Source organism: Rhododendron vialii, chromosome 13a, assembly GCF_030253575.1.
Source record: "Rhododendron vialii isolate Sample 1 chromosome 13a, ASM3025357v1".
NCBI lineage: Eukaryota > Viridiplantae > Streptophyta > Magnoliopsida > Ericales > Ericaceae > Rhododendron > Rhododendron vialii.
In genome coordinates this window covers 17,974,400-18,001,761 of record NC_080569.1, presented here as the reverse complement: position 1 = coordinate 18,001,761, position 27,362 = coordinate 17,974,400, and the positions used below count along the sequence as shown (strand labels likewise).

General features: G+C 42.4%; 1 protein-coding gene and 1 long non-coding RNA gene across 3 annotated transcripts; one reads left to right on the top strand and one right to left on the bottom strand.

The window, feature by feature from the left end:
• The first annotated feature begins 172 nt into the window (after nucleotides 1–172).
• LOC131314395 (uncharacterized) lies at nucleotides 173–22,341 on the top strand. 2 transcript variants are annotated; one of them, XM_058342989.1, is made up of 3 exons: nucleotides 173–1,439; nucleotides 1,721–1,936; nucleotides 21,979–22,341. In XM_058342989.1, exons 1-3 carry the CDS (start codon nucleotides 1,370–1,372, stop codon nucleotides 22,146–22,148), a joined length of 456 nt encoding a protein of 151 aa, XP_058198972.1. In that variant the 5' UTR covers nucleotides 173–1,369; the 3' UTR covers nucleotides 22,149–22,341. The 2 variants fall into 2 exon arrangements, with proteins under 2 accessions (XP_058198972.1, XP_058198971.1); XM_058342988.1 differs by lacking the exon at nucleotides 21,979–22,341 and having other exon boundaries at nucleotides 1,721–5,076.
• LOC131314396 (uncharacterized) lies at nucleotides 18,316–27,119 on the bottom strand. The gene is made up of 2 exons (XR_009196394.1): nucleotides 26,824–27,119; nucleotides 18,316–18,510 (listed from the first exon to the last, which is right to left on the bottom strand). It is a non-coding gene; the product is annotated as an uncharacterized LOC131314396 (long non-coding RNA).
• Between the last annotated feature and the right edge of the window lie 243 nt (nucleotides 27,120–27,362).

Here is a 27,362-nt window from a genome sequence, read left to right as displayed (position 1 = left end):
GAATCAATCAAGGAAACCAAAATTCAACCGTGCTTAGGCAAGAAAATTCGGATTTGATGTATTCCCGCGTAAATTGCACAGCCTTCAGTATTTTGGCCATATCTTCCTCATCCGACCTCCAATTGAAGTGATTCAAATAGCCCTGCAATCAAACCCTACGAATCTGGAAAAAATCTGTTGCGAGCCAAACAACTTGTATCTTTTGTATCTACCATCTTCGATATCCGAATAACCGTCGAATGATATTACAATCGAAGAAACATACAAACATCGATCTTATGCCTCCGTTGGAGTTCACATGCTACGTTAATTATTACAACCACGAAAAATAATCGTGGTACCCAATAAATAACAATAACCACGAAAAAATTATCGTGGGATCCAATCACACAAAACCAATAAAAATCATGTGACCATAATAACTAGGTAAGAACGCTGCAAAACAAGGGTTAGCACAGTTCTACGTTCTACCATCTATAACCTATGGACAACATAATAGCCTGTTTAATCCATACGTGTGATTATAGCCGGCTCTGATACTACTTTTAGGAAACTGAATCCCCAAGACCCAGTAATGACGCGTACAGATTAGACAACAAAAATTGTAAAAAGCCATACAAGGCGGAATTAGGGTTTTACCACAACTCCCGCGTCACGAACGCTAGTTGAACTTGTTACAACACATCTTGCTGTATGCTACGAATACTGCTTGACCGTACCTTACGATCTTCTGCCATATTCCCTTATACCTTGAATCACGTACCCGTTTGTGGAAACCCTACGTGATTGTTTGTTCTCTCTCTCAGCCCACTTTTCTGATTTCTCAAAAACGTCTTTCTACCTAGAGAACAAAGCGGTATATTTATAGGGCTAGGGCAAGGACCTAAAGAGAAATAAATCTGGGCTCCTTGTGTAAATAAGAAATCTTAATCGCACCAGGATTTTATTTTTTATCACACAAATTACAATTCACCCCACTACAGAATTGTAATTGCACTTCCGTCCTTATCTCAATTATATTTCGAGTTCCATGTTATTAAATACTTATTAATTTCCGAATGTTAAGATTACAGATACTCGTTGATTAAAATAATTACTAACAAGTCCCTCCAAGATCAAACTCATCCGACTGAACGTTAAAGAGCCTGCCGCTTGAAAGCTTAACGACGACAGATCGAAGAATCACTAGCCCATCATGCATACCGATCGGGTGAAATAGGAATAGGATAGGAATTGGTAGATGACTATAGAGCAGGAATTACCTCCGTATTTGGTAAAATTACCTCTAAACCATGTTTCTCAGATTGATCCTGTTTTTGGAGCGCTATAAATTCTACGGGTCGATGGGCAATTGGGTTTGGCGAGACTGATGGTGGCCAGCCAGAGTGCAGCCGTCAATGGGGCCCGTTGGAAGGCGAAGAGAATCTATATATGCAGATGTATTGTGTCTTTGATTTTACAAATGTTGATTGTAATTTTTAGAAATTTTTTTATTTCAAAAGGGGGATGAGAGCTTCTCTCTAGGAATAGAGAGAGAATGCACTCCCCTTTACCAATTTCATATTTTTTGAACCAAAAAACCAATGTCTGGTGGTTCACAAATTCACAAGGAAATTCGACATTTTCCTAATTTCTAATCAGTCTATTCCTTTCGGAATAGATCTCCACTGTACTTGGTTACTTCCACTCATTCTCTTGCCGTTCGGCTGCTTGTGGACAGATGGCCAAAGACGAAGATGGCAGTGGGTTGTAGAGTGGTTCTCGTCGGGTGCGGTAGGTGGCTATCAATCTGGGCTGCTCGACTGGTGGTGGGCAGTCATGGCTGGGTTTGCTTCTGGGCGACTAAGGCAGATGGCGAATCACTTGTCGGACCATCCTCTCTCACCTGAGAATGGGGCTTTCCGTCTCAATTCAGCATCAGCGATTCGTCTTCCAGGTTTTGCATTCTTCACCATCTGTGTTCGTTACCCATCATCAAACAACCCAATCCACCGATTTGGGTTGCTCGTCGGAAACAATAAGTATTTGTTAGGAATTTTTGGCCGTACAGGGTCAGATTTCTCTCAGGCAACGGCAACCTCGGGTTGCTTGCTAGATATGGTGGTGTTTTATTCGGGCTGGCCCTAGTGATATACAGGGTCAGTTCATCATTCACAGGTCAGTACACCAATTGGAAGAAATCTGTGTTTTGACAGTCTAAATCGTCTGCAATATTATTCTAACCTGATTCATATTGTGACACTCGATGGGCAGTCATCTATTGGACTGAGATCGGGTTAATCTGTTTGGCAGTCATCTATCTAGATCTTAGCTACTGAGTTCCATAGTTAGTTCCATTGTTGGACAGAATTAGTTGCATCGCTAATGCTCTTTGTTGAGTTTTTTTACATTCCTAGTTGTAGGGAGGTATTCCAGAGCACATACAATTAGTTGCCGAACACGTGATATTTTGGGAGCACGTGGTAAGTAAGACAGGACTTATCGCTGGGCAGTATGGTGAACGGCGATATGGACCAATGATGTGGGAAGTCTTTAATCTATGCAGTCTGTTCGGCTAATTAAAAGGCCAATGACAAGAGAAGTCAGTGGTGTAAACTAAACTGTTCGGCAGATAGAGACATTATGATTACGTTTGGTTCAAGTTACATGTGAAGTAGCTGATCCAGGAAATCTGTTCGGCAACGAGTTGGCCGAACAAGGAAAGAACTCCAGTCGAGTATTAGAGCATAGGCAACATTCTGGAAGAATCCAGAATGTGTGGTATTCCGTTAAGGAATAAGATCCCGAGAATATAGGATCTGAGAAAGATATCCAATAAGAGTGGGATGTTCGGCCAGTAATGGAAAAGAATCCCAAAGGGACTCTTTTCTAATGAGCTGATAAAGGAAACGAGAATCCTTGATATCCTGGGTTTCCTATATGAGTTGGGAATCCTATGGCAATAGGGATGCTTAGGCGCCAAGCATACGAATGTCTATATAAACAGAGTAAACCTAGAGGTAAAAGGTACGCAATACATTGCTTTCTGATTGCTTTCCTACTGATAATTAGGGTTTGATTGCTAGTACGTGATACTAACTTTGGCATCGGAGGGCCTTTGCCACGAGAGGCAAAGGTGCGCTCACCCCCTGTCTATTTTGCAGATTAGGGTTCCGACGACGAATTAGGGTTCCGGTGAAGAGGTACGAATAAGTCGTTGCAGTCCAGTTGATCCGAAGCATCAATTGTTTTCATCCCCCTACAATTGGCGCCGTCTGTGGGAAACGAACCAACTTTTCTGAAAAGTAAACATGATGGAACAAGATCCAGTTACACCGTTTAGTCCGAAGGACCAGTTGGGTGGGGGAGGAGATAAATCTCCACCGGGTGCTCCGAGAAAGCCCACTGGTAGACATAACGGGGATAACTCCAGAGAAAAAGGAGATAAAATCGCTACTGGCTCCACGAGAAGGAGTAGGTCTCATCGAAGGGATGAGTCAGTTACCTATTCAAAAAGTATACACAATGATAATGAAGTCCTTGATAAAAAGAGAAGGGAAATCGAGGAGTATGCTCGTTTAATTAAGAAACGAGAGTATGAGATACAGGAGTTGCAGCGGATACGAGATCACCCAGAAGATTCTGGACTTTCTTGAAGGAATTCCCAGAGGGATGGACGGACTATGGTAGTCCATAAGCAGACCCATTCACGAAGAAGAAGGAGCAGAAGTCCTGTCATAGGGCGTTATGAGGCTTCTCCACGAAAAAGGGGAAGAAGAAGTAAAAGCCGAACACCCGAGAGAAGGGCTTCTTCACGAAAAGGGAGGAGCAGAGACAGAAGTTCCACCCCCGAAAAGGAGGGAACAAGGAAACACCATCGAGACAGGTACGAGAAACCTGATGCTGATTGGGCCAAAGCCACGGCTCACAAGTCGAAGGAGTTCGAGGATGGGACAGTGACTGCACGAGAAGCAGCACGCAAGGCATTAAGTAATATTGCGGCCTCCCCATTTGCAAAGAGGCTACAAGAAGCTAGGTTGCTGAGCAGAGTAAAGCACGGTACGTTCGTACTTTACGAGACAAATACGGATCCCGTAGCTCACATCCAGCATTACCAGCAGGCTATGTTTATGCACGAGGGAGATGATGCCATCTTATGCAAGATGTTCCCCTCTAGCCTTGGTAAGGTGGCTTTAGCCTGGTTTCATAAACTGGGCCCGCGATCCATAAGAGGATGGAGGCAGTTGGCCGAGGAATTCACTACTCGGTTCCTGACGAGCAGAAAGGTCCCAAAGACCTTTGAGAGTCTATCCACCATGAAACAGGAGGAGAACGAGCAGATCAGGGATTATGCAAAGAAGTACTGGGAAACTTTCAACGAGATTGAAAGTTGCAGTGAGGAGTACGCAATTGCTACCTTCAAGACTGGTTTGCCTGTTCGGGGAGAGTTGCGTCGTTCATTGAATAAACATCCTGTAGCCACACTGGCTAAATTGATGGAACGAATAGAGCAACATGCTAGAATGGAGGAAGACATACTCCGTGAGGATGGCAGGATGGTTGCCGAATAGCCAAAAGCACCTGCCAAAAAGGTGGATAAGCCAGAGCCCAAGACTTATAGAGAGAGAAGGAAGTATGGGCAGGCTAAGAAAGAGCCGTACAAGGATAAGCAAGCTCCTGACCCTAAATCTTTCTTTTCCATCACTACGGTTTGGAAGGAGCCAATTTATAGGATTCTTTATCGAATAAAGAATCAGCCATATTTTAAATGGCCACCAAGTCTAGGCGGAGACAACGATGCAAAGCGTGCTACGAATCAGCACTGCAGTTACCATAAAGATTGGGGCCATATGACCGAGGACTGTGAGATGTACAAGAGGCACCTTGATGATTTGGTCTCTCGGGGCTATCTCAAGGAATTTATCCTGGAGGATCCTAAAGAGAAAGGGAAAGCTATGGAGCTGGGTTACGAGCAAAACCCTAAAGGAGTAATCCATATGATACATGGGTTGGCCACACCTTATACGAGAAATGAGGTTAGGTTGTTGCAAAGGCAAGTTAAGCACGATCAACATGTGATGCGACTGGGAAACAAAAGAGGGCTAGAGAATGATGTGTGCGAGGAGAGCATATCATTCATTGATGAAGACCTATGAGAGGTCCAAATACCCCACAACGATGCATTGGTCGTAACCCTACGAGTTGGGGAATATGACATTGAGAGGATTCTTGTGGACTCAGGAAGTTGTACAGAGGTGATGTACTACGATGCATTTAAGAAGCTGGGATTGGCCCAAACAGACTTAGAGCCATCTACAACACCTTTGATCGGGTTTGGTGCAGAGCAGTCTGGCCCCTGGGAAAGGTAACTCTACCTGTTCGGGCTGGAACCGTGGTGTTAAGAACAGATTTTTTAGTTGTCGATGTTCCCTCTTCCTATAACGTGATTATAGGAAGGACATGGTTGCACAAGATGAGGGCAGTCTCCTCGACATATCACCAGATGGTGAAATTCTCAGGATCAAATGGGATTGAAGTACTTAGAGGCAACCAGAAAGTGGCACAACAGTGTTTGATATCCATCATCAAAACAGCCCCAAAGGTCCACCATGTTCATACGTTAGAAGTACCAGATCAACCAACTATCGAGGATGTTGGAAGAAGCCCGGCTGAAAAAGTGGTTGAAGGTTTGGAAAAGATTCAGATCAAAGAGACTGATCCTGAAAGATATTTCTTAATTGGAGAATCATTATCAGCAGACGAAAAGGCTGAATCAATGAGATTTCTGAAGGAATATATTGATGTATTTGCATGGGTGCCAGGGGAAATGCCCGGGTAAATGCAGGTGTGATCTGTCACCATTAAAACATTGATACTCAGCACAAGCCGATCATTCAGAAAAAACGAAGGGCAGCCGTGCAGCATGTGGATGCAGTAATTGAGGAGGTCGATCGTTTACTAGAGGCTAAAGCAATACGTGAAGTCTACTACCCAAAGTGGTTATCCAACACCGTTGTGGTGAAGAAAAAGAATGGGAAGTGGCGTGTCTGTGTAGACTTCACAGACCTGAATAAAGCCTGTCCAAAGGATAGTTTTCCTCTTCCAAGGATTGACCAGTTGGTTGACGCAACCGCTGGTTACGAGCGAATGAGTTTTCTCGATGCGTATCGAGGATATCATCAAATTGCTATGTTTGGGCCTGATCAAGAGAAAACTTCGTTTATCACACTACGAGGGTTGTATTGCTATAGTGTTATGCCTTTTGGGCTAAAGAATGCTGGGGCAACATACCAAAGACTTGCAACTATCATGTTCAAGAAGCTCCTTGGAAAGACTATGGAAGTCTACATAGATGATATGGTGGTAAAGAGTCAAGAGAAACGGGGGCATATAGCTGATTTGAAAGAAGTTTTCAAAATCTTGAGGAAGTACAAACTGAAACTCAATGCTTCGAAATGTGCGTTTGGAGTTGGTTCAGGAAAGTTCCTGGGTCATTTGGTAACCATGAGAGGGATAGAGGCTAATCCCGATCAGATTGCTGCCCTACAGAGGCTACAAAGTCCCAAAACCACAAAAGAAGTCCAAAGGTTGACTGGAATGGCTGCAGCACTTAATAGGTTCATCAGCAGGTCAAGTGACAAGTGCAGACCCTTTTTTCAATTGCTGAAAAAGAGGGAGGGATTTGAATGGGGAGCAGAGTGTGAACAAGCCTTCCAGGACCTGAAGAAGTATCTGGCCGAGCCCCCACTTTTGTCAACACCGCAACAAGGTGAGTCTTTAATTCTGTAGTTAGCTGTTTCCGAGCATGCAGTAAGTGCAGTCCTGTTGAGGGACTTAGGGATGGAACAAATCCCTATCTATTATGTTAGCAAAACATTGCTAGATGCAAAGACGAGATATCTGCCCTTAGAAAAACTCGTCTTGGCACTTATGACAGCCACAAGGAAACTACCACATTATTTCCAAAGCCATAAAGTTGTGGTTTACACTGAGTTTCCATTGAAATCACTACTACGAAAAGCAGACTTCTCGGGAAGGATCTCGACGTGGTCCGTGGAGTTAAGTCAATACGATCTCGATTATCAGCCACGCACAGCAATCAAAGGCCAAGTGTTGGCTGATTTTGTGGCAGAGTTTTCTCCCACGGTGGCTCCCCTACCTCCTACGAGGAAGGAACAGGTGACTAAGACATCAACCACAAAGGATCAACCCTCAGCCGAACAGGATCCTATGGAATGGAAGCTATTCGTTGACGGATCAGCTTGTAATACTGGTGCAGGAATTGGGATTGTCCTTTTTCCTCCTGAAGGAATGCTGATTGAACTATCTGTTCGGCTTGGATTCAGTGCATCGAATAATGTAGCTGAGTATGAGGCACTCTTGACTGGATTGAGGAGTGCAAAGACCCTAAAAGCAGAATGGGTTAGGGTGTATTGTGATTCACAGCTTGTGGTGAACCAGCTGTCCGGCGAATATGAAACTCGAAATGAAAAGATGATGGCCTACGTACAAGCAGCCAAGGATTTGCTTGATACCTTCGAGAGGGTGTATATTGAACAGATAAGTTCTGGACAGAATGCTCATGCAGATTCATTAGCTTGGTTGGCTGCAGCTGTACCAATTGAGTTTAAAAGGAAGGTGGCAGTAGAATATCTGAATGAGCCGAGCATTGGGAGGAACGTAGACTTGGTCTTGGACGTGAACCAAGGACCAAGTTGGATGGACCCAATCATGGAGTTCTTACGAGACGAGATACTCCCTTCTGACAAAAAGGAGGCTCACAAGATAAGAATCAAATCTGCTCGGTTTTGGCTGTCCCCAAAGGATAAGTTATACAGGAAATCCTTTACAGGCCCATATTTGCTATGTGTGCATCCTGAGATGGTGCAGAAATTTCTTCATGAAATCCACGAGGGAACATGTGGGAGCCATGCTGGAGGCAGATCCATTGCCCACCGAGCAATTACCCAAGGCTACTGGTGGCCACACATGCAGGAAGATGCAAAGGTGTATGTGAAGATTTGTGAGAAGTGTCAGAAATTCTCACCAATGATTCGAACACCCGCCGAGGATCTGGTACCTCTGACAAGTCCCTGGCTGTTTGCTCAATGGGGGATGGACATTGTGGGTCCACTACACAAAGCAACTGGGAATCGAAAATTCCTGTTGGTAGCGACTGATTATTTTACTAAGTGGATTGAGGTAGAACCACTGGCTAAAATCACTGAACCCATGATAGAAAGGTTCGTGTGGAAAAGCATCATCACTTGCTTTGGGGTCCCTTACTCATTGATCACAGACAATGGATCCCAATTTCAGAAAAAATTCAAGGCTTTTTGTGTCCAGTATGGAATACGAAATTATTATTCCACCCCAGCCTACCCTCAGAGTAATGGGCAAGCAGAGGCGTCTAATAAAACTATCCTTGATGGGATCAAGAAGAGGTTGGACAAAGCCAAAGGGAAATGGCCAAACGAGTTACCCTTAGTTTTATGGGCTCACCGAACAACGCCCAGGAGGTCTACGGGAGAGACCCCTATTCATTGACCTATGGAACAGAGGCTGTTATACCTCTTGAAGTTGGTCTACCGACCAATATGACTGCACTAGTCGAAAGTGGGGGCAATGACAGGGCCCTTGAAATTGAGCTTGATCTCGCCGAGGAGAGGAGAGAAAGGGCATTGGTCCATCTGGCTTCCTACCAGGAGCAGCTAATGAAGAGCTATAACAAACATGTTCACCCTCGAGAGTTTGGTGTTGGGGACCTCGTACTACGAAAAGTGCTCGGCAACACAAAGGTGGCCAATGAAGGCAAGTTGGGGGCCAACTGGGAAGGCCCGTATCGAGTAACCGAGATTGTAGGCGTAGGGGCCTATAAATTGGTAGATTTGGATGGTAATCCAATTCCGAGGCCTTGGAATGTCCATAATCTACGTAAATTCTTTGTTTAGAAGCATTGCGTTCTGTTTTAGATTTGCACTACGTGATTGTGTGGGAATTACGGATAAAATTCCCCTGTTCTAGTTTTATTATTCTAGTTGCAAGGGGTACGAATAACGCCCTCTTGAGTTTTACAGATTATGAATAAAGTCACTTTTTAGTATAACTGTTGTGTTCTTGGTATTTGTTTGAAAAATACGAACTACGAGATTAGTTTCCCTTATTCGTATTGGGGAGCAGGGTATATGTTTAAGTACGTGAACCTTAAACACTTGTATGCCTTGTTTAAGTACGTGAAACTTAAACACTTGTATGCCTTGTTTAAGTGCGTGAAACTTAAACGCAACGCAAGTATGATTCTTTAAGTACGTGAAATTTAAACGAATACACGTATGAAAACACTTGTATGGATTTTTAAGTACGTGACACTTAAACGTTATCAAACACAAGTATTTTTGAGTACGTGATACTTAGAAATAGTTGAGTACGTGACACTTAAAAGTTATAACAAGTATGAATACACTTGTACGTCTTTTTTAAGTAACGTGACACTTAAACGTTATAAGGTATGAGAACACTTGTATGTCTGTTCTTAAGTACGTGAAACTTAAGAAACACTTGTATGATTGTTTGTACACAGTTTGTTGCAACTATTTTTAAGTACGTGAAACTTAACATATTTTTAAGTACGAAACACTTAAAACATATGGATTACTTGTATAGAACAATTGGCTTGGCTTAAAGCATAACAAGTATATGTTAGCCATAACTATTTAAGTACGAGACACTTAAATAGGGATTAAGTACGAGAAACTTAGACAAGTCTTTAAGTACGAGAAACTTAGACAAGTCTTTAAGTACGTGAAACTTAAAGAACAGTACAAGAAATCAGGTTTGCTAAAAGTACGAAACACTTATGCAAATAAGCATAACATATAATGATCAAAAGTACGAAATACTTAGATCAAACTAGTTTGCATCCGAACAGATGCAGCAAACAGGGAAGTCGAGCAAAAAGTAGAGTTATGCCACAAAGGGCCGAATACCTGTGTTACCAAATGAAGAAAGTACTAGTGCCACGCAGGGCCAAAACTTACGGTCACACAGGACCAGTCAAACTATTTATGCCAAATACTAACTTGTTAGTCTAGATTCTGAACCTCAGGAGCGGTTTCATCCGGAATCTCTGCATGAACATCAGCAGTGGCAACACTGCCAGTTGGATTCTCTTCGAGGTTGATAGGTTCATCAACTGAATCACGAACAGGAGACTGGGCTGGTTGGGATCCAGATGGAATATCTTCTACTGTACCAGCGAAATCTTCAATTTGCTGCTCAACATCATCTTCCAAGGGCACCTCAAGCTCTTGGGGAGCTGCAGCCTGGCTGCTCGGCAATTCATTCTCAATCTAGAAAGGGGAGTCATCTGCAACGCCAACTTTCGTTAAACATGTCTCCCAACAAGCAGCCCAGATCTGGTCTTGAATAGCAGGCATCTGTTTGACATAGCTAGCAGTTGCAGCATCAAACCCTTTCTGGTAGCCTTCCTCGTGAGCAGATGCTTTTGTTTTCTCAAACTCTACCAAAGCCTGGTGAAGGTTGTCTTAGGCAGTCCCAAGTTTGTCTTTAGCTTCTTGAAAGTTGGCCTTGGCTTTGTCTCTCTCCCTCTCTAGTCTGGTTATAGTGCGGAGCAACCTGGTGTTGTTTAAAAGTGAGACCCGTTCAGTGTCAGCATTTTGGAACTTCTGCCCCAATGTAATCATCTTTTGAATAAACTGCAAGGAAATCAACAAGGTGATATTGAGAGAAAACGAAAGGAACTTGAAGTATTCCTATTAGTGACGAGAACACTATACCTTGATCCCACTGACGAGACCAGTGGAGACAAGCCGGTCAGGTGTGGCTTCATTCTCTTTTTGCATATCAACGGGGAGAAGAAGTCCTTGGGCGAGTGCAAGTGCTGTATCTGAAGAGCTGGCACTATCGCCAATGTGGATTGGCCGATCACCCCTAATGAGCTGGGGGGCCCAGTTTTGTGGAAGCACTTGAGTGCTCGGAGAAAGGGGTTGTTGAAGTGAGGCTGCGGCTTGGGCAGAAGCATCCCCAACTTCTTCACTCCTAGGACGTTTGTCCCGGTGAGCATCGACGGCCTCAAGGGAACTGTCTTGTTCCCGAGGAGAGGAAGATGATCGGATTGATCCCCCCCTAGTGCGACGAGATCGTGGGGGGGGGGGGGGGGGGGGGACCAGTTGAGGCCGCCCTTTGGGCACCACCACGTCCCCTAGTGGAGACAGTGAGAAGGGTACTGAGATTAAGGGGTTGACGAGTCATAGTACCTGGTTCTCGAGGAGATTGAGAATAGCCAGAAGAAGAGGATTGGCTGGTATCACGATTTGAAACCAACTGTTCGGGCAGTTGTTCAGAAACAGTTCCACGCGTAGATCTTCTGAGTCTCAAGCGTGGTAGTGGAATGCCTTCTGAAATGGGGACTTCACCCAGCTGCCCGGCTACCGTCACTCCAGCGTTAGCTCTTTGACTTCTTGGCTGGGGAGCAGTTGAAGTAGAGGTGGCACTGGTGCTGGGGTGGGCAAGCCTCCTGTCAATGACACCTTTGTACGCAGGGTCGTATCCCAGCAATATGTCGGCGTCACGACCCCGACCTGCTGTTCGGGTACCAGGTTCACCTTTATACTTCAAAAGCTTGTTGATGTCCTCTGATCGGACGTAGCTAGGCTCCCGTCTAGGACGCTTGTTTGCGTTTTCAGCTGCAAGATAAACATCAAAACAAACCAAATTGAGAAAACTTATTCCAAAAGCTACGAGGAGACAGCAAGAAAAATTGCAAAGATAAAAAAATGAGGAGCATACGTGGGTATCCCCATATGTGGGGGCAGTGGAGGCCCACCACTTGACCATCCTCTCCTAGTGGCTCAAAGGCTCCAGTGACGTAAAGGAAATCAATCTCATGATCCCGAGCAGAATCTGGCAGGTTTAGCACGAGACGCTTTTCTGCCCTTCTTACTTTGAAATAGTAGGTATTGTATTCAGGGTTTAGTACAATGTTGTACCACTACTGAATATCCCAAATTCCTAACTGAGTCCCTAGAATCCTATTCAAAGCAACTACTCCCATTATCAGCCTAAACACATTTGTTGATACTTGCATAGGGGTGAGACGGTACCAGTTTAGGATCTGGCGAAGTAGTGGGTGAAGGGGAAATCGAACCCCGCCCTCAACGATAGCAACAATTGGGATACACATTCTATCCCATGAGCCACCGTCCCTATCTGCTCCTAGAGGGGCGAGTTCGAGTCCTACGTTATCAAGAATGCCATATTCTGTTCTAAATGCCGCAATGGCAGCAGGGGTGTCGCAAAGCTTCCTAAATTTACTTGGTTTTGGATCATGTTCATCCGCCATGGGTATACTCGAAGGAAAAGTAAAACTGGAAATGGGTGCGACTGAAACCCTAGAAACGACCCACAAATCTGAGAATAAAGATCTCAGATGGAAACCTAAGCAGAAGAAATGGAGTAAGAACGAAGACCTTACAAAGATACTGTGACGATTTCCTGGAACGCAATCGAATTTGCAGATGGCGGCGATGGCGGATGACGGGATATTCTCGCCTGGTTTCTAGAGAGAGAAGGAGCGAGTTTAAGTTTTGGGTGAAAAACCCAAAAGGAGCCCTTTCAGGGGTTTAAGGGCAAGAGATGGAGACGAAACGTCTCCTCTTACGCCGTTACAGGTTAAAGTAACGGAAAGCAAAGACCGTTCTGACTCCGTTTCAAAGAACGTCAGTTCGAAATTAATGATAGGCATACGAAACGTGCCACGTGGAGTCATTTACCCCGAAATGGTATAATGACAGAGGCGCCAAAAGGCATCAATGAAATATTGAAATTATGACTGCACGGGATCAGAAGTGTAACGACCCTGAATTTTGGTCTATAAAAATTTCGTTAAAAATTTGAATTTTATTTAATTTACTTATTTTCTTTTGAGTGGCTATATGTTTTCTTGTAAAATTCGTTGTAGTTAGATTTTGGTCTCAACTAGAAACCCTACTTGGCCAATTTGGTTAATTTCCAACCGACTACTTGGAGGAACCGAGCAACCAACTTACCTAGTTACTAGTTGGACCTTTTGAAACCCTTGGACCTTTTGAACCTTTGCCTTTACCCTTTGGTCCATAATGGTTAAGGTAATTTTTATCCATTGGACAATAGGCTTTCCTTTAAAATATTTTGATAAGTACAAAGATATAATATTTTAATGGTTTATAAAAACATGTGCTAGTACTTATATGCATTGTTTATTGGGGATTCTCCCACCCCTCCATTATCCATTGGATAATAACCACAAGGGTAATTTTTGTCCATTGGATAATAAACTTTTTATTATAAAAGTACATGTAGTCTTTTCAAAGTTTTATTTTAATAAAAGGTACTTCTACTCTTTTAACCAATGGTTATTAACCGCAAGGGAAACTATTATCCATTGGGTAATAACCGTTAGGAAAGTTAGTGACCATTGGATAATAGAGTCTTTTGACCAAAAAAAAGTACCGATGTGACTAGGGAACCTTCCAATAAAGTTGATTTGACTTGTACTTTATTATTATTTTATTGGGGAGAATCCTAGCCAACCTTTTCAACCCTAGAAAATTACTTATTTATTTCCTTTTGTTAAATTGGTTTTACTCTTTGTCCTTTGGACAATAAAAGTTAGGGGAGCTATTATCCATTGGATAATAGAAACCCAATTCTTTATATTAAAAGGGTTTAATAAAAGATTTGAGCAAAAGTACTTGAATAGACTTCTATAATTTCTTTAAAAGTACTTTTTGAATATTTTACTATAAAAAGCACCCTAGTAACTATTGTCCCTTGGACAATGATTGTTAGGGTAATCTTTACCCATTGGACAAAAGCTTTTCCTTTATTATATTTGGCTAAGTACATATATATAAACACATGGGTAAATTTCAAAAGGACATGTAGTCTTTTAAAAGACTTAAATTATGATTTAAAGTACTCGTACCTTATTATCCATTGGACGATAACCGTTAGGGTATTTATTATCCATTGGGTAATAGAGTTATTCTTTCACCAAGTACATGGGTTTATTAAATTAGTCTTTTCTTCTTAAAACCCCATGTGATGAAGTACCAAAATTTTATTTTGAAAGTACTTCGTAGCCTTGTAGCCTTTAAAGGCCTAATATTCTCTTTAGTACTCTTTTATTATTTTGTATTGGGGTTTTATACCCAATTGGATTTATTTATTGGGGAGTTGATCTTCCTAGAGTACAATACCCATTAGTTTATTGGAGACATGTGTTTAATTAAGATTCTTATTTGGTTATTAGATTTGAAAAAATCTTGTACTTTGTACCTTTCTTATTCTTTCTTGCATTTATATATATATATATATATATATATGTGTGTGTGTGTGTGTGTGTGTGTGTGCTAGGGAGAGAGAGGGAGGGAGAGGGAGAGAGAGATTGCCGAGAGAGAGAGGAGAGAGAGACCCGAGAGAGAGAGAGAGAGAGAGAGAGAGAGAGAGAGAGAGAGGGGGAAAGAGAAAGGAAGATGGGATTGTACTTTCTTGATCTTTCATATCTTCCTACATCTTTCAAGCCCATGGGAGAATCTTTCCCCTAACCAAACTTAACTCCCATTTGTACTTCTAGGATTTGTTCAAAGACAAATCTTGTACCTTTGTCCCCAAATCTTCCAACCAAATCTCCCATAATCCCATCCAAGGACAAATCCTAGCCATGCAAGCCTAGGGTTAGACTTTGATCTTTCAAAGATTGCTTGCCAAGTGTCAAAGTGTGAGGTATGAGAGAGAGAGGGGGGCCGGCCATGAAGAGAGGAGAGAGAGCCAAAGTTTTTCTATAAATAGGACCCCATTCCAAGCATTGAACTCACACCTTCACCTAGCAACTTCTCTCTCTAGAAAATTAGTGTTCTTTCTTTGTTCTTGCTTTTGTTCTTCTTGTTCTTGAGTTGTTCTTGAGTTCTTCAAGAAACTCAACCTAGGCCGCCACTAGACCGCCACTCGACCACCCTTCGATCCAAAAGTAGTGGTAGTATTAGTCAAGTAGAAGTTTCGAGAGAAACCTTTCTCTTTCGAAGCTACCGGAGGCCTACTGTAGGAAGTTACTCCGCCCGACCACCGACGTACCTTCCGTAGCCGACTACCGCCAAGAAGTAAGGTAGAACCCCTTGACCCTAACTCAACGTATATGTAAGGAAATCCTTACTTACTTCCTAATTACTTACTTACGTTGTCGTTTTGAATTACTAAGATAGAACTTATCGTTTGTTTATAAGTATTTGTATTTTGATCTTTAAGATGATTAATGCATATATGAATTGCTTGTATTACTTGTGGTGTGATTAAGCATAAGTGATTTCACTCCAAAGACGTCCGTACATGTGGCGTTGTGCTTTGAATAAAGCATAAGTGATACACTCCAAAGGCGTCCGTACATGTGGCGTTATGCTATAAGTAGTAATTGAGCGTGATGAGTAATATAGAATTGGATGATCTTGTTAGGATGATTCTTGCTTACGTTTGTCCTACCGCGGAGTCTTTGCATGTAACGAGACACGAGAATCGGGAAAGTAGAAAACATGACACCTAGGGTGTGGTTAATTAAAAGAAATGTTTTCCGAGGAAGGAAATATTTTGAAACAACATAATGACCGGTTTTGGGTGGCATTATGTGAGATGTGTGCGTGTATAAAAGGCGTGTTTTGAAAAGAATGAGATGTTTTGGAAACCGCAATGTGGCCGGACATGGTAGCCCATTGTGTGGTGTGTTTTGAAAAACCCAATGAGAACCCGGAGCGGCGGAATCATTGTGGGAATACTCGGGAACCCGGAGCGGCGGAACCGAGGGTTTTTAAATGTGTGCGTTCCCATGGGAATCCGGAGCGGCGGAACCATGGTGAGGTAAAGCTTGGTTATCCGCGGTACGGAGCCAATGCAAATATTTTTTGTGTGCCAATGGGAACCCGGCGCGGCGGAACCATTGTGAGGATACTCGGGAACCCGGCGCGGCGGAACCGAGGTTGGGTGTGTATGCTTGGTTATCCGCGGTACGGAGCCAATGCAAATATTTTTGTGTGCCAATGGAAACCCGGCGCGGCGGAACCATTGTGAGGATACTCGGGAACCCGGCGCGGCGGAACCGAGGTTGGGTGTGTATGCTTGGTCATCCGCGGTACGGAGCCAATGCAAATATTTTTGTGTGCCAATGGGAACCCGGCGCGGCGGAACCATTGTGAGGATACTTGGGAACCCGGCGCGGCGGAACCAAGGTTGGGTGTGTATGCTTGGTTATCCGCGGTACGGAGCCAATGCAAATATTTTTGTGTGCCAATGGGAACCCGGCGCGGCGGAACCAAGGTTGGGTGTGTAGCTTGGTTATCCGCGGTACGGAGCCAATGCAAATGATTTTGAAAGTGTGTGGCTTGGTTATCCGCGGTACGGAGCCAATGCTAATGATTTTAAAAAGGTTGGGTGTGTAGCTTGGTTATCCGCGGTACGGAGCCAATATCTTTGTGTTAAACAAATGCTTTTTGAAAGGTTGTTTTGTAAATGAAAATGTTGACACGGTCTACGATGAGTCGCGTAGGAGAAACTCTGAAATCTTGGACACCAACGATAGTTGATTAACGAATGTGGATGTGTCATTGATTAAACTGTGTTTATACTTATCATGTGGAAATTGATGTGTTATTTCCTATTGTTTGTAAGTATGGGTTAGCGGGTATGGGATTACTCTGCTGAGCTTTGTAGCTCACGGTGTTGCCTTTTTGGTGACCCTGACATATTATATCGGTGGCGACGCTGGTATAATGTGTCAGATTTTGTAGATAATCAGGGTTAGCAGATCACCGTGGAGGCTTTGGAGCTGAGGAGCTGGCAAGAATAGAGGAGCTGATGAGCTGTAGTTAGGAACCCTAGAATCCCCCTCCATTTGTGTAAAATATTGAACTCTTGTGAGAGTAGTTGTTGTAATAAGAGCCAGACTCCATTTGATTGTATCAATAAAATGTTCTTTTAACATACCCAAAATTCAGGGCGTTATAGATTTTTATCAATAAATTGTCTTCTTAACGTACCCAAAATTGGGGGCGTTACAAGAAGAGTCTGGTCTAAATAAAATTTTGTTTCTAAGCTTCATATATTGCCCCCGAACAATGGTAACAAGATGAAGCTGGGGAGCAATTGTAGGGAGGTATTCCCGAGCACATACAATTAGTTGCCGAACACGTGATATTTTGGGAGCACGTGGTAAGTAAGACAGGACTTATCGCCGGGCAGTATGGTGAACGGCGATATGGACCAATGATGTGGGAAGTCTTTAATCTATGCAGTCTGTTCGGCTAATTAAAAGGCCAATGACAAGAGAAGTCAGTGGTGTAAACTAAACTGTTCGACAGATAGAGACATTCTGATTATGTTTGGTTCAAGTTACATGTGAAGTAGCTGATCCAGGAAATCTGTTCGGCAACGAGTTGGCCGAACAAGGAAAGAACTCCAGTCGAGTATTAGAGCATAGGCAACATTCTGGAAGAATCCAGAATGTGTGGTATTCCGTTAAGGAATAAGATCCCGAGAATATAGGATCTGAGAAAGATATCCAATGAGAGTGGGATGTTCGGCCAGTAATGGAAAAGAATCCCAAAGGGACTCTTTTCTAATGAGCTGATAAAGGAAACGAGAATCCTTGATATCCTGGGTTTCCTATACGAGTTGGGAATCCTATGGCAATAGGGATGCTTGGGCGCCAAGCATACGAATGTCTATATAAACAGAGTAAACCTAAAGGTAAAAGGTACGCAATACATTGCTTTCTGATTGCTTTCCTACTGATAATTAGGGTTTGATTGCTAGTACGTGATACTAACTTTGGCATCGGAGGGCCTTTGCCACGAGAGGCAAAGGTGCGCTCACCCCCTGTCTATTTTGCAGATTAGGGTTCCGACGACAAATTAGGGTTCCGGTGAAGAGGTACGAATAAGCCGTTGCAGTCCAGTTGATCCGAAGCATCAATTGTTTTCATCCCCCTACACTAGTATCTTTGCTTCATTAGCCTGGTTCTTTTGTGTAATATGGTTGTGACCGTGGCTATCGTTGATTAGATTGGGGTCTTGCTCTGATTGAAAAAGGTAGCTTCCGTGGCTGTCTTTGATTAGATCGGTGGTTAGGCTCTAATGGAAAGAGGTAGCTCTCGGGGCTGTCATTGATTAAATTGATGGATGTTTGCTGATTGAAAAGGGTAGCCTCTGTGGCTGTATTTGATTAGATTGGTGATTGTGCGCTGATTGAAAGGGGCGGCTTTGGTTCTCCTACAGTATCTTGGGTCCTCTTTTTGTGCCAGATGATTCGGTGGTTAAGCACTGTTAGTGGTTGAGCCTATGATTCGGTGATCTTGCACTGTTAATGGCGGAAAGATTTGAGGCCCTTGTCTGTCCCGCTTTTAGATTTTAGTGAGCCTAGGGTATTAGGTTGAGGGTGTAGTAGTCTGGATGGAATGGGCGTGGTGTGCATGGTACTTGGGAGGGTAACCTTGTCGGATACCGACATCTCTGGTTCGAGCCTCTTCTCGGTGCCTAGTTCCTCTGTAGTAGCTGTTCTTTTAGAAGTGGGTATTATGCTTGTTGTTCTAGGCTTGGTTGGAGTATTTGTATCTTGGTTGCTTATCCCATCTCTGGAGTCTGTAGTGATAGGTTGTTGGTTGAGAGTGGGTTATTTTCTAGCAAGCCTTAGGCCTTGGATGAGGAAGTATTAGGCCGGATGGAATGGGCGTGGTGTGCGGGGTGGGGCTCCCTGTCGGATGCCGTCATCTCTGGTTCGAGACTCTTCTTGGTGCCTTGCTCCTTTGTAGTAGTTGATCAGCTTCTCTTGATGCCGAATTGATTTGTTACTGCTAGTCCTTTGTGATGGTTATCATTTGGTCAATTCTGACCATGACTATTTATTTTATTTCCTAGCCTGGCGGGATGTGCTAGGTAATAGTTCACTTTCATGTTATTACTTCTCGTTTCACCTCATATCATACCCCGTTGTACTATCCTTCCGCTTAGATGGATAGTGCAACGGAGGTATGATCTGAACACTCATGGCACTTTTGTTATTTTATTTACTGTACCCTACTCTCCATGCGAGTTGTGCATGGGTTATCGCTCTTTTTTCAATCTTTTTTTTTATACCTTTATTTTCCTCCTGGGGTATGCCCCTTGTAGGTTGTACATTCAGTTAAACTTTTTTAATTTCAAGCTAATTTACCCCAAAAAAATTTTTTTTGTTTCATTTTGTATATGATATGTTTTGTCTATGTTTATTTCTCTCTTTTTTTGTCTGCATTTGGATGTGAATTCTGTAATTTATGGGTGTAAATTACACATTTTTTTTCAGAATTCACTCTCAAGAATTTTGGGTGTAAATTTTAGAAAAAATGTGTGAATTCTGCAAAGGGGTGTGAATTTTGAAAAAATGTATGAATTCTGCAAAGGACTGTGAATTCTTAAAAGTGGTGAATTCTGGGGGTGTATTTTTTTTTTGGTAAATCAGCTTGAAATAGAAAAAGACTAACTGAATATATAGCCTACAAGGAGTATCCCCAGGAGGAACAAAACAAAAGAAAAAAGAATAAAAAAGAATAAAAGTAAATAGAGTGTGCCTATGCCAAATGGCTACATAGACTAGCGGGGAATGATCCAATTGTTTCCTGTTCATCTAACAAAGGAAGAGAGAACAATTCACAAAAGTGTATAAAACAACAAAATGGCCCCAAAATTGAACTAGAGGGGAATGATCCAATGAGCAAGTAAGGAGGACTTGATAGCTCCCAAAATGAACTTGAGCTCTACTTCAGGAAGCATGGGATCTGAGTGACCCAAGCACCTGAAGCACCATACAGCACCAATAGTTCATACTCCAACGTTTGAGCCTTAATGCTAGGGACATCCCCCTAGCAAGGGAATAAACATTCCAAGGGACACCCCCCCCCCCCCCCCCCCCCACCCCAAGTATAGGTATTAAATAATGCAATAGAACAAAGGAGATAAGATTAGGCCAAATACAAACAAGTGTGAATTCACACCCCAAAAAGTTCACACTTTCAGAATTCACACCAAAAATACACACCCCAAGAATTCACCTCTTTTCAAAATTCATACCCCCAAAATTCATTCCATTTGCAGAATTCACACCCTAAAATAGCCGGGTCTACAAATTCACACCCCTGAATCCAGAATTCACACCTTATCTGCACAACAGAACAGCAAGGATTTCGGCTCTAGTACCACGAATTCACATCTTCAAAAACACAAAATTCACATTCCAAATTAAGAATTCACTCCTTCAAAAAAGACAGAATTCACATCACCAAATTAAGAATTCACATTTTCCAAAAAAAATGAATTCACACCATAAAAAACAAAAAAAAACAAAAACAAAAAGGTGTGATGTGAGATCCCACATCGGCTAATAGTTGAAAGTGGATGTGGTTTATAATGAAACGCGACAAACTACTGTATAATTTGAGGTTAACCTTTTGGGTCAAGTGGTTAGGCGAATGGTTGGCAGGTCAGGTAGCGTGGTCATTACTGGTGGTATCAGAGCTTGCACAAACCAGAAGTGTGAGGCGGGTCCCATGAGGAGACATGCTTGGGTGGGCTTGACAAGTAAGGAGCTTGAGGTTGCTTAGTCTCCGAAATAGGAACACCCCAAGTGTAGGGCTATGTCTTCGTTAGCATAATAATTCGATAAGACCGGGATCGTACCCAAGGAAATATCCAATATAGCTCACGTGGATTTGTAGATTGTAAGGTTTTCGGCGTTTAGACGGCCAACTTTGTCTTGCTTTAAAAGGCGGAAAATAAACGGCTAATGAATGACAATTTAACTAATTAAACGAGCGACAAGGTCTAGAAGATCCTAACACCCATAACTCTCAAGTCAAATCAGCTTTTCTCATTGTTTACTCGGTTGAGATACACGACATAAGTTCTCAACCGGAAGATTTAGCAATATAACCATTTTACTCGGTTGAGCACTCATAGCTGCTTTAAGGTTTCTCTTGCATTTCTTCCTTCTGCTTCCTGCTACTGTCCAGTATGTAGCTGCCTGTTTTGCCTGACTATTATGAATTGTTTATTTATTGCACTGACTGCTGCTGTTGCTCTTATATTTCTGATTTCCTGTTTGAGCTGCTATCTTCAAGCCTAGTTGGTGTATACCAATGCTGTTGCTATGCTTGTCCTTGTTGACCAGTGGTTTGATGATACTATGTAGCTGATCTGTGTAGCTGTTGTTGACCTTCCCTGTCATAGCTGCTTTTCCCTTTGTTGCTATTGTTGTTGACCAATTCTGCTATAGCTGTTGTTTATTACAGCTGCTGGTGTTGTGATACTGAATTGAGCTTCCTAAGTCAAGTAAGAAACATGGTTTGTTGCTGTTTGCTGATGCTATTGCTCAGCTGCTGCTGTTTCTGTTATGGCTCTGTCTTAAAAAAAATGTTAGTTTAAACTGTTGTGTCGGCTGCAAACTACTGTTTGCAGTCCAGGTATCTGCCTGGTTCCATGGTACTTCTTTCTGTTAGTGTCTTTTGTGAGGTGCAACTACTTCAAGTGTTGACTGTTCTGTTAGGTCCTGTTTTTTCATAATGTGCATCACTAGTTGAGTTTTATTTTGTAGTATATGCCTAACCATCAGGGGTTCTCGTTGGGATCTCCCTTCGCAGAGGGGGACGTCCTTTGCATGGTGATTATTGTTTTCCAACAGCCTTATGTACGTTATTACGGTTCAGAGTCTATCACACCTTATTGGTGTTGGCTGCTATTTTGCTACTTTTATGAGGTCCACATAATATCATAAACTTTGTTCTTATTCCATTCTGCTGCTGCTGTTCTGTGGATGTACTGTGAGGTGATTCTGCTTTCCAGTAATGGGTGCTGCGTAGTTCTCTGCTACGGCTTCTGCTGTTATGTATAATGCAGCTGTGTTACCGTTGTTTTATTACCTGTTATGCAGATGTTTTACTGCTGTGTTCTGCTCAGATGTTTTGCTACTGTGTTCAGCCTTGTGTTCTCTTCATTCTGTCCAGTTTGTGTGCTTTTGATGCTGGCCAAGTGATGCTATCAAGTTCCATTCGTATTTATAGCACTCCCAGTTTGATTTTGGTTTTGATGATGGCCAAGTGATGGTGTCCGGTTTGGTTTTGTAAAGGCTTGTGGTATATTCATGTGTTAATTGGTTTTGTATAGGCTTGTGGCATGTTAGTTTCGATGTATATCAGGGCTGCAATTAGCCTTTTTGTCATATGTTTCCTTTTTCTCTTTCTAGAGGGGATTGAAACATTCGTTTTCCTATGTAGATTTTGTTTTGTTTTCCTCCTGGGGTATGCCCCTTATAGGCTGTATATTCGCTTTTCTTTTTTCTATTTCAAGCTGGTTTACCCCAAAAAAAAACACAAGGCGTGACATAACTCTAAGTATCATGTGTGGCAAGTAGCATGCTCTTGCATGTACATGATCAAAGAGGTTAACAACACTAAGCTTCGATACATAAAAAGCGATCTAAACTCTTTTTCAGACTAAACATGAAGATTTATGATGAGAAAAGCATGATCAACCCAAGCCAAGGAGTGTTATTCACCCCATGACCAAGCCTAATAAACTACTGACTCATGCTTAAAAGATAAAGGACAAGGCTAATTGTGGCAAACATATTTAACCAACCAAAATGAAATTAAACTTGATACTAAGCAAGATCTAGAGAGTACTTACAACTTTAATAAATGAGAAATTAACAAACTACAATTATCTTAGATGATTCTATAGAAATTATCTAAGAAAAGCTTGAAGAGCAACAATGGAGCTTAAGCAATAAGAAACAAATCTAAGAGCAATAAAAATCTAGATATGGTCTAAGGAGAGAAAAAACGCTCTTTATACAATGGCCCTCTCTCTCCAAAATATCTCAAAAACAAACTCAAAACTACTCATAAATACCTCGGTATCGATACACCCTTTTTGGTGTATAGATACCGAGCAGTTTTAGTAATAGTCTCTTGGCCGCCGTAGCGACTTGGTATTGATTCATTGATGTTATCCTTGGTCCGTTGACCTTCCGTTAGTGAGGAACAAATAGGGAATTACTTGGTTAAAGTTGTGTTAATATGTGTCTTGTTGATTGGTTGGTTATTTGAGAATATACGTGGCATATTGGTAACATTGTTGGCATAATGTATGTTGCTTCATGTATGAATATGATTACGGAAAGTCTTAACTTGCATATTGAATAAAAAATCCATTGTTTGGGTCAGAAGTTAGGATAAAGAGTCTCGTAACACAACGGGTGATAATACGGTGATCCGAGTTGTTAGGGTTCACTTTAACGTAAGGGATGGCAATACGGTAACTCTCGAGGTTTTATACTGTAACGCAAGGAGTGGGAATACAGATAGTGGAGATTCGTGAAAGTGAGTTGTGTGGAAACCATTAGAGTTGCAAGAGTCTTGTGAACTATGTGTCTAATTGCGATAATGGCATGTCTTAGAACGATCGTAGTGAATGTTGGCTTACCTATGAATTGGATGCTATCCATCCAATGAGCTATGATTCCTTGTCTTCTATCCTTTGCACTTATCATCATAATTGCACATAAAATTGGTAAAAGATTTTCCTATTAGACTAGTGTAGCTCAACCAATCTTTCTTTTCAGGTTCAAATGCCGGACAATAGCTTCCATGTATCGTGTGCTTGGAAGTGAACGACTTTTTGGAAGCTAACTTCATTAGTTACTTAATCATCTTTGTAATCGACTTTCTTTTGATATAGATGGGTTTGTAACTATTCATTCAAGAATTTCCTTTTGACTAAACCGTTTGTAACTTAACAACTTATTCATATTTGTACTTCAGCTTATTTGGGGCCCGGAGTGCAAAAGTTGTATATCTTTTTGACTTGGGGACTTATTTGTAAAGTTGAACAGTTGGGATTTCTTTTGGGTATTATTTATGATATGCGAGGATCTTTTATTGAAATGGAATACTTATCTATGTAAAAAATTGAGGGCATGAAAAAAACCAAGCGCAAAAAGGTTGTGAACTACAGAAACCTATAGGCCGCAGGCCTTTACAAAATTAACTACCAAGTACTTCTCACCCATCTACGAAGGGGAGAGAGGACTAACACACAAATTACACAAGAATACATAAATGAAGCTTGGACCAGATCGTGGCCTCTCTAATCCATCTAACTGATGAGGCATTGGTACCATCTCCTGGACAAAACTAGCAACCCCACGGTGCAGCAGCAAAACAACAACCTGATATAAATGGCAGCAACAAGCTGCCAGCTTCCAATAGCAACAGTAAAACAATTCAAATGCTGGACTACACACAGTTGATAGGCAACGTCAAGAACAGCAACAAAACAGATGATATGCAATGCAAGAATACCAGCAAAACAGCAGAATGCCAGCAATACCACCCCATTCCTGGAGCTACTCCTCATGGAACAGTAGCAGAACATAACAGCAGAACAACAGCGAAACAAAGAGATGTTAGAGTGTACACAACAGGACAGCAGCAGTAGCCATAGGAAACAGCAAATTGCAGCCTTAGAATACACCATCCTAGCTCGAAAACAATAGCCACTATGCAAAGGACGTCCCCCTTTGTGAAGGGAGATCCCAACGACAGCCCCTGTTGTTAGGCATATACTTCATATTGAAACACTCAAAATTCTATACAAACTTCCTGAGATGATGACTAGAGCATCATAAACAGAATATAGAGCAAAACTTGTAAACACGATGTTGATCTGCAGCCTCTAGATCTCCAAAATCACACATTCAACTCAGGATGCTCTATGATGCCTTCATATCAAAGCTGGATGCTTAGACACAATAGCAGAAACACAGCAGTAGAAGTAACAAAAAAAAGCAATATGACAGGTTACAAAACACAAGATGTTCTATGTATGACAGGGTACAAAACACAACAGTAATAGAAAAGGAGACTGCTCATGGACTGACAAGGAGACCAATATCATAATTCGAACTTTGAATCAGGAAGAGAGCAAACATATCTGTTCACCTGCTACTCCCTCAAAGCCTAACTCTCCACCAACTAGAAGCAATAGGGGAACTTCAACTCCCTCCTCTCTCCCTCACAAAATGTCTCCCACTAGATATTACCTCCACTCTCAAGAACGATGGGGCTCAAGCACACAGCTTACAACACACCTATGCTGGCACACTCAACCATCCGAAGAGCAGAGGATAACAAGGTTTCCAATTTGGGAAACAAAAATAGAAGTACTAGCAGTATGGCACCAATGGAGCTGCCAATCACAACCTACCAAGCAAAACACATATGCAAGATAGGATTTGGAAATATTAATGGTAATGAGGAAGGGGTGAGAGCTTCTCTCTCTAGGATTAGAGAGAGAATGCACTCCCCATCCAGATTTCTCAAATCTCGGACTGATCCAAGGAAATTCAAGCTTGGTTCACACCATGGACTGATCATCCAGATTTCATTCCAGTCGGCTAACCTGGTCCACACCATGGACTGATATAGTGTGTTCCATCTGGGATCCACTTTCAGCTCCTGTCTCAAATGGTGCTCAAAAGACCAGGACCGGAGCTGACCAGAGCCGCTTGTTTTGTGGTCCTCGCCGGAAGGGCTGTCATTATACACCCAATTCAGATTTCGAGATCCAGCCTTGAGGTTACAGTGGTTTTCATGGGTCACTGAGCTGGGAGTTCTATGCGAGGTCTTTCATTCCATACCCAGATCTGGTTTCTCATAAATCAGAAATCTTCCTCGGTCCACCCCGTGAATCGATTTCCCCAAGAGGTACGAACGAAGCTTGTTGGTCTGGGTTCCAATCGGACCTGAACTACGAAACTCTACCTGCACTTTCACGCACCAAAGCTGATCGATCGGTGATGGTGCACAATCGTGGATCTGGTTCAAAGCAGATGCTAGTTATGGCGACTGCAATATCTGATCGTTTTCAAGCCGGAGCTAGACAAGGTCATCCATGGCCATTGAGGTCAGAGGTAAGAATCTTCGGTCCGGATCTGTGTATTGGGCAGTTTCAGTTGGCTGCTAATACTATTACAAACTTGTGTTTGGCAGTTTCAGAAGACCTCGTGTTTTCTAATTTAATTAGGAAAGTACAATTCAAACTATATTCATGTACAGGAATGATTTCTTTGTTCAATATGGATCTTTGTAGTTGCTCATAATGTCAAGTGTTGGGTTTGTTGCTGGATTTTTGGGCCAGTGGACTGTTAGTATTTGGGATTTCAATTCAGGTGCTGCAAACATCATCATTAGATGTAGTTTACAGGGCATATACTGCCCAATTTCATGCGTAGATTAGTTACTGGGCACATATTGCCCAATTTGGGGCTCAAATGCTGTGCAACTTGTGGTTGAGCTGGATCGAGTGGCCACTTTTTGGTTCTTGATCTGTCTCGCTTTTAGATTATAGCAAGCCTTGGGGATTAGGTTGAGGGTATAGTAGTCTGGATGGAATGGGCGTGGTGTGCATGATACTTGGGAGGGTAACCTTGTCGGATGCTACTAAGCTGACTGTCCTCCAGTGATCTTTTGGCATGTGTTTCTCTCTCATCTCTTAGATGGAATGGAAACATGTGGATTCCACATTTGTTCAAGTTGTCTAGCAAGTAGTAGCCCTAGACTTAGTTCAATGTAGCCTCTTGGCTTAGATCACTTTCCTCAATCTTCGTTTTTTTTTTCTCTTTTTCTTTCTTTCCTCCTGGGGTATGCCCCTTGTAGGTTGTATATTCGCTTAGCCTCTTTTCTATTTCAAGCTATTTTACCAACAAAAAAAAAACCTTGTTAGATGCCATCATCTCCAGTTCGAGCCTCTTCTCAGTGCCTCGTCCCTCTATAGTAGCTATTCTTTTGAAGTGGGTTCTATGCTTGTTACTCTGGGTTTGATTGGAGTTTTAGTATCTTGGATTGCTTATCCCATCTCTGGAGTCTGTGGTCATTGGTAGTTGGCTGAGAGCGGGTTGGTTCTAGCGAGCCTTAGGATTGGATGAGGGAGATTAGGTCGGATGGAATGGGCATGATGTGCAGGGTGGGGGCCCCTATCACATGCCGTCATCTCTGGTTCGAGCCTCTTCTTGGTGCCAGGTTCCTTTGTAGTAGCTTTTCAGCCTCCTGGACGTCGATTTGTTTTGTTGTTGCAAGTCCTTAGTGATGGTTCTCTTTAGGTCATTTCTGACCGTAACTATTTATTTTATTTCCTAACTTGGTGGGATGTGCCAGGTAGTAGTTTGCTTTTATGATTATTACTTATCGTATCATTACATATCATACCCCATTGTACTATCCTTCCGCTTAGATGGATAGTGCAAAGGGGGTATGA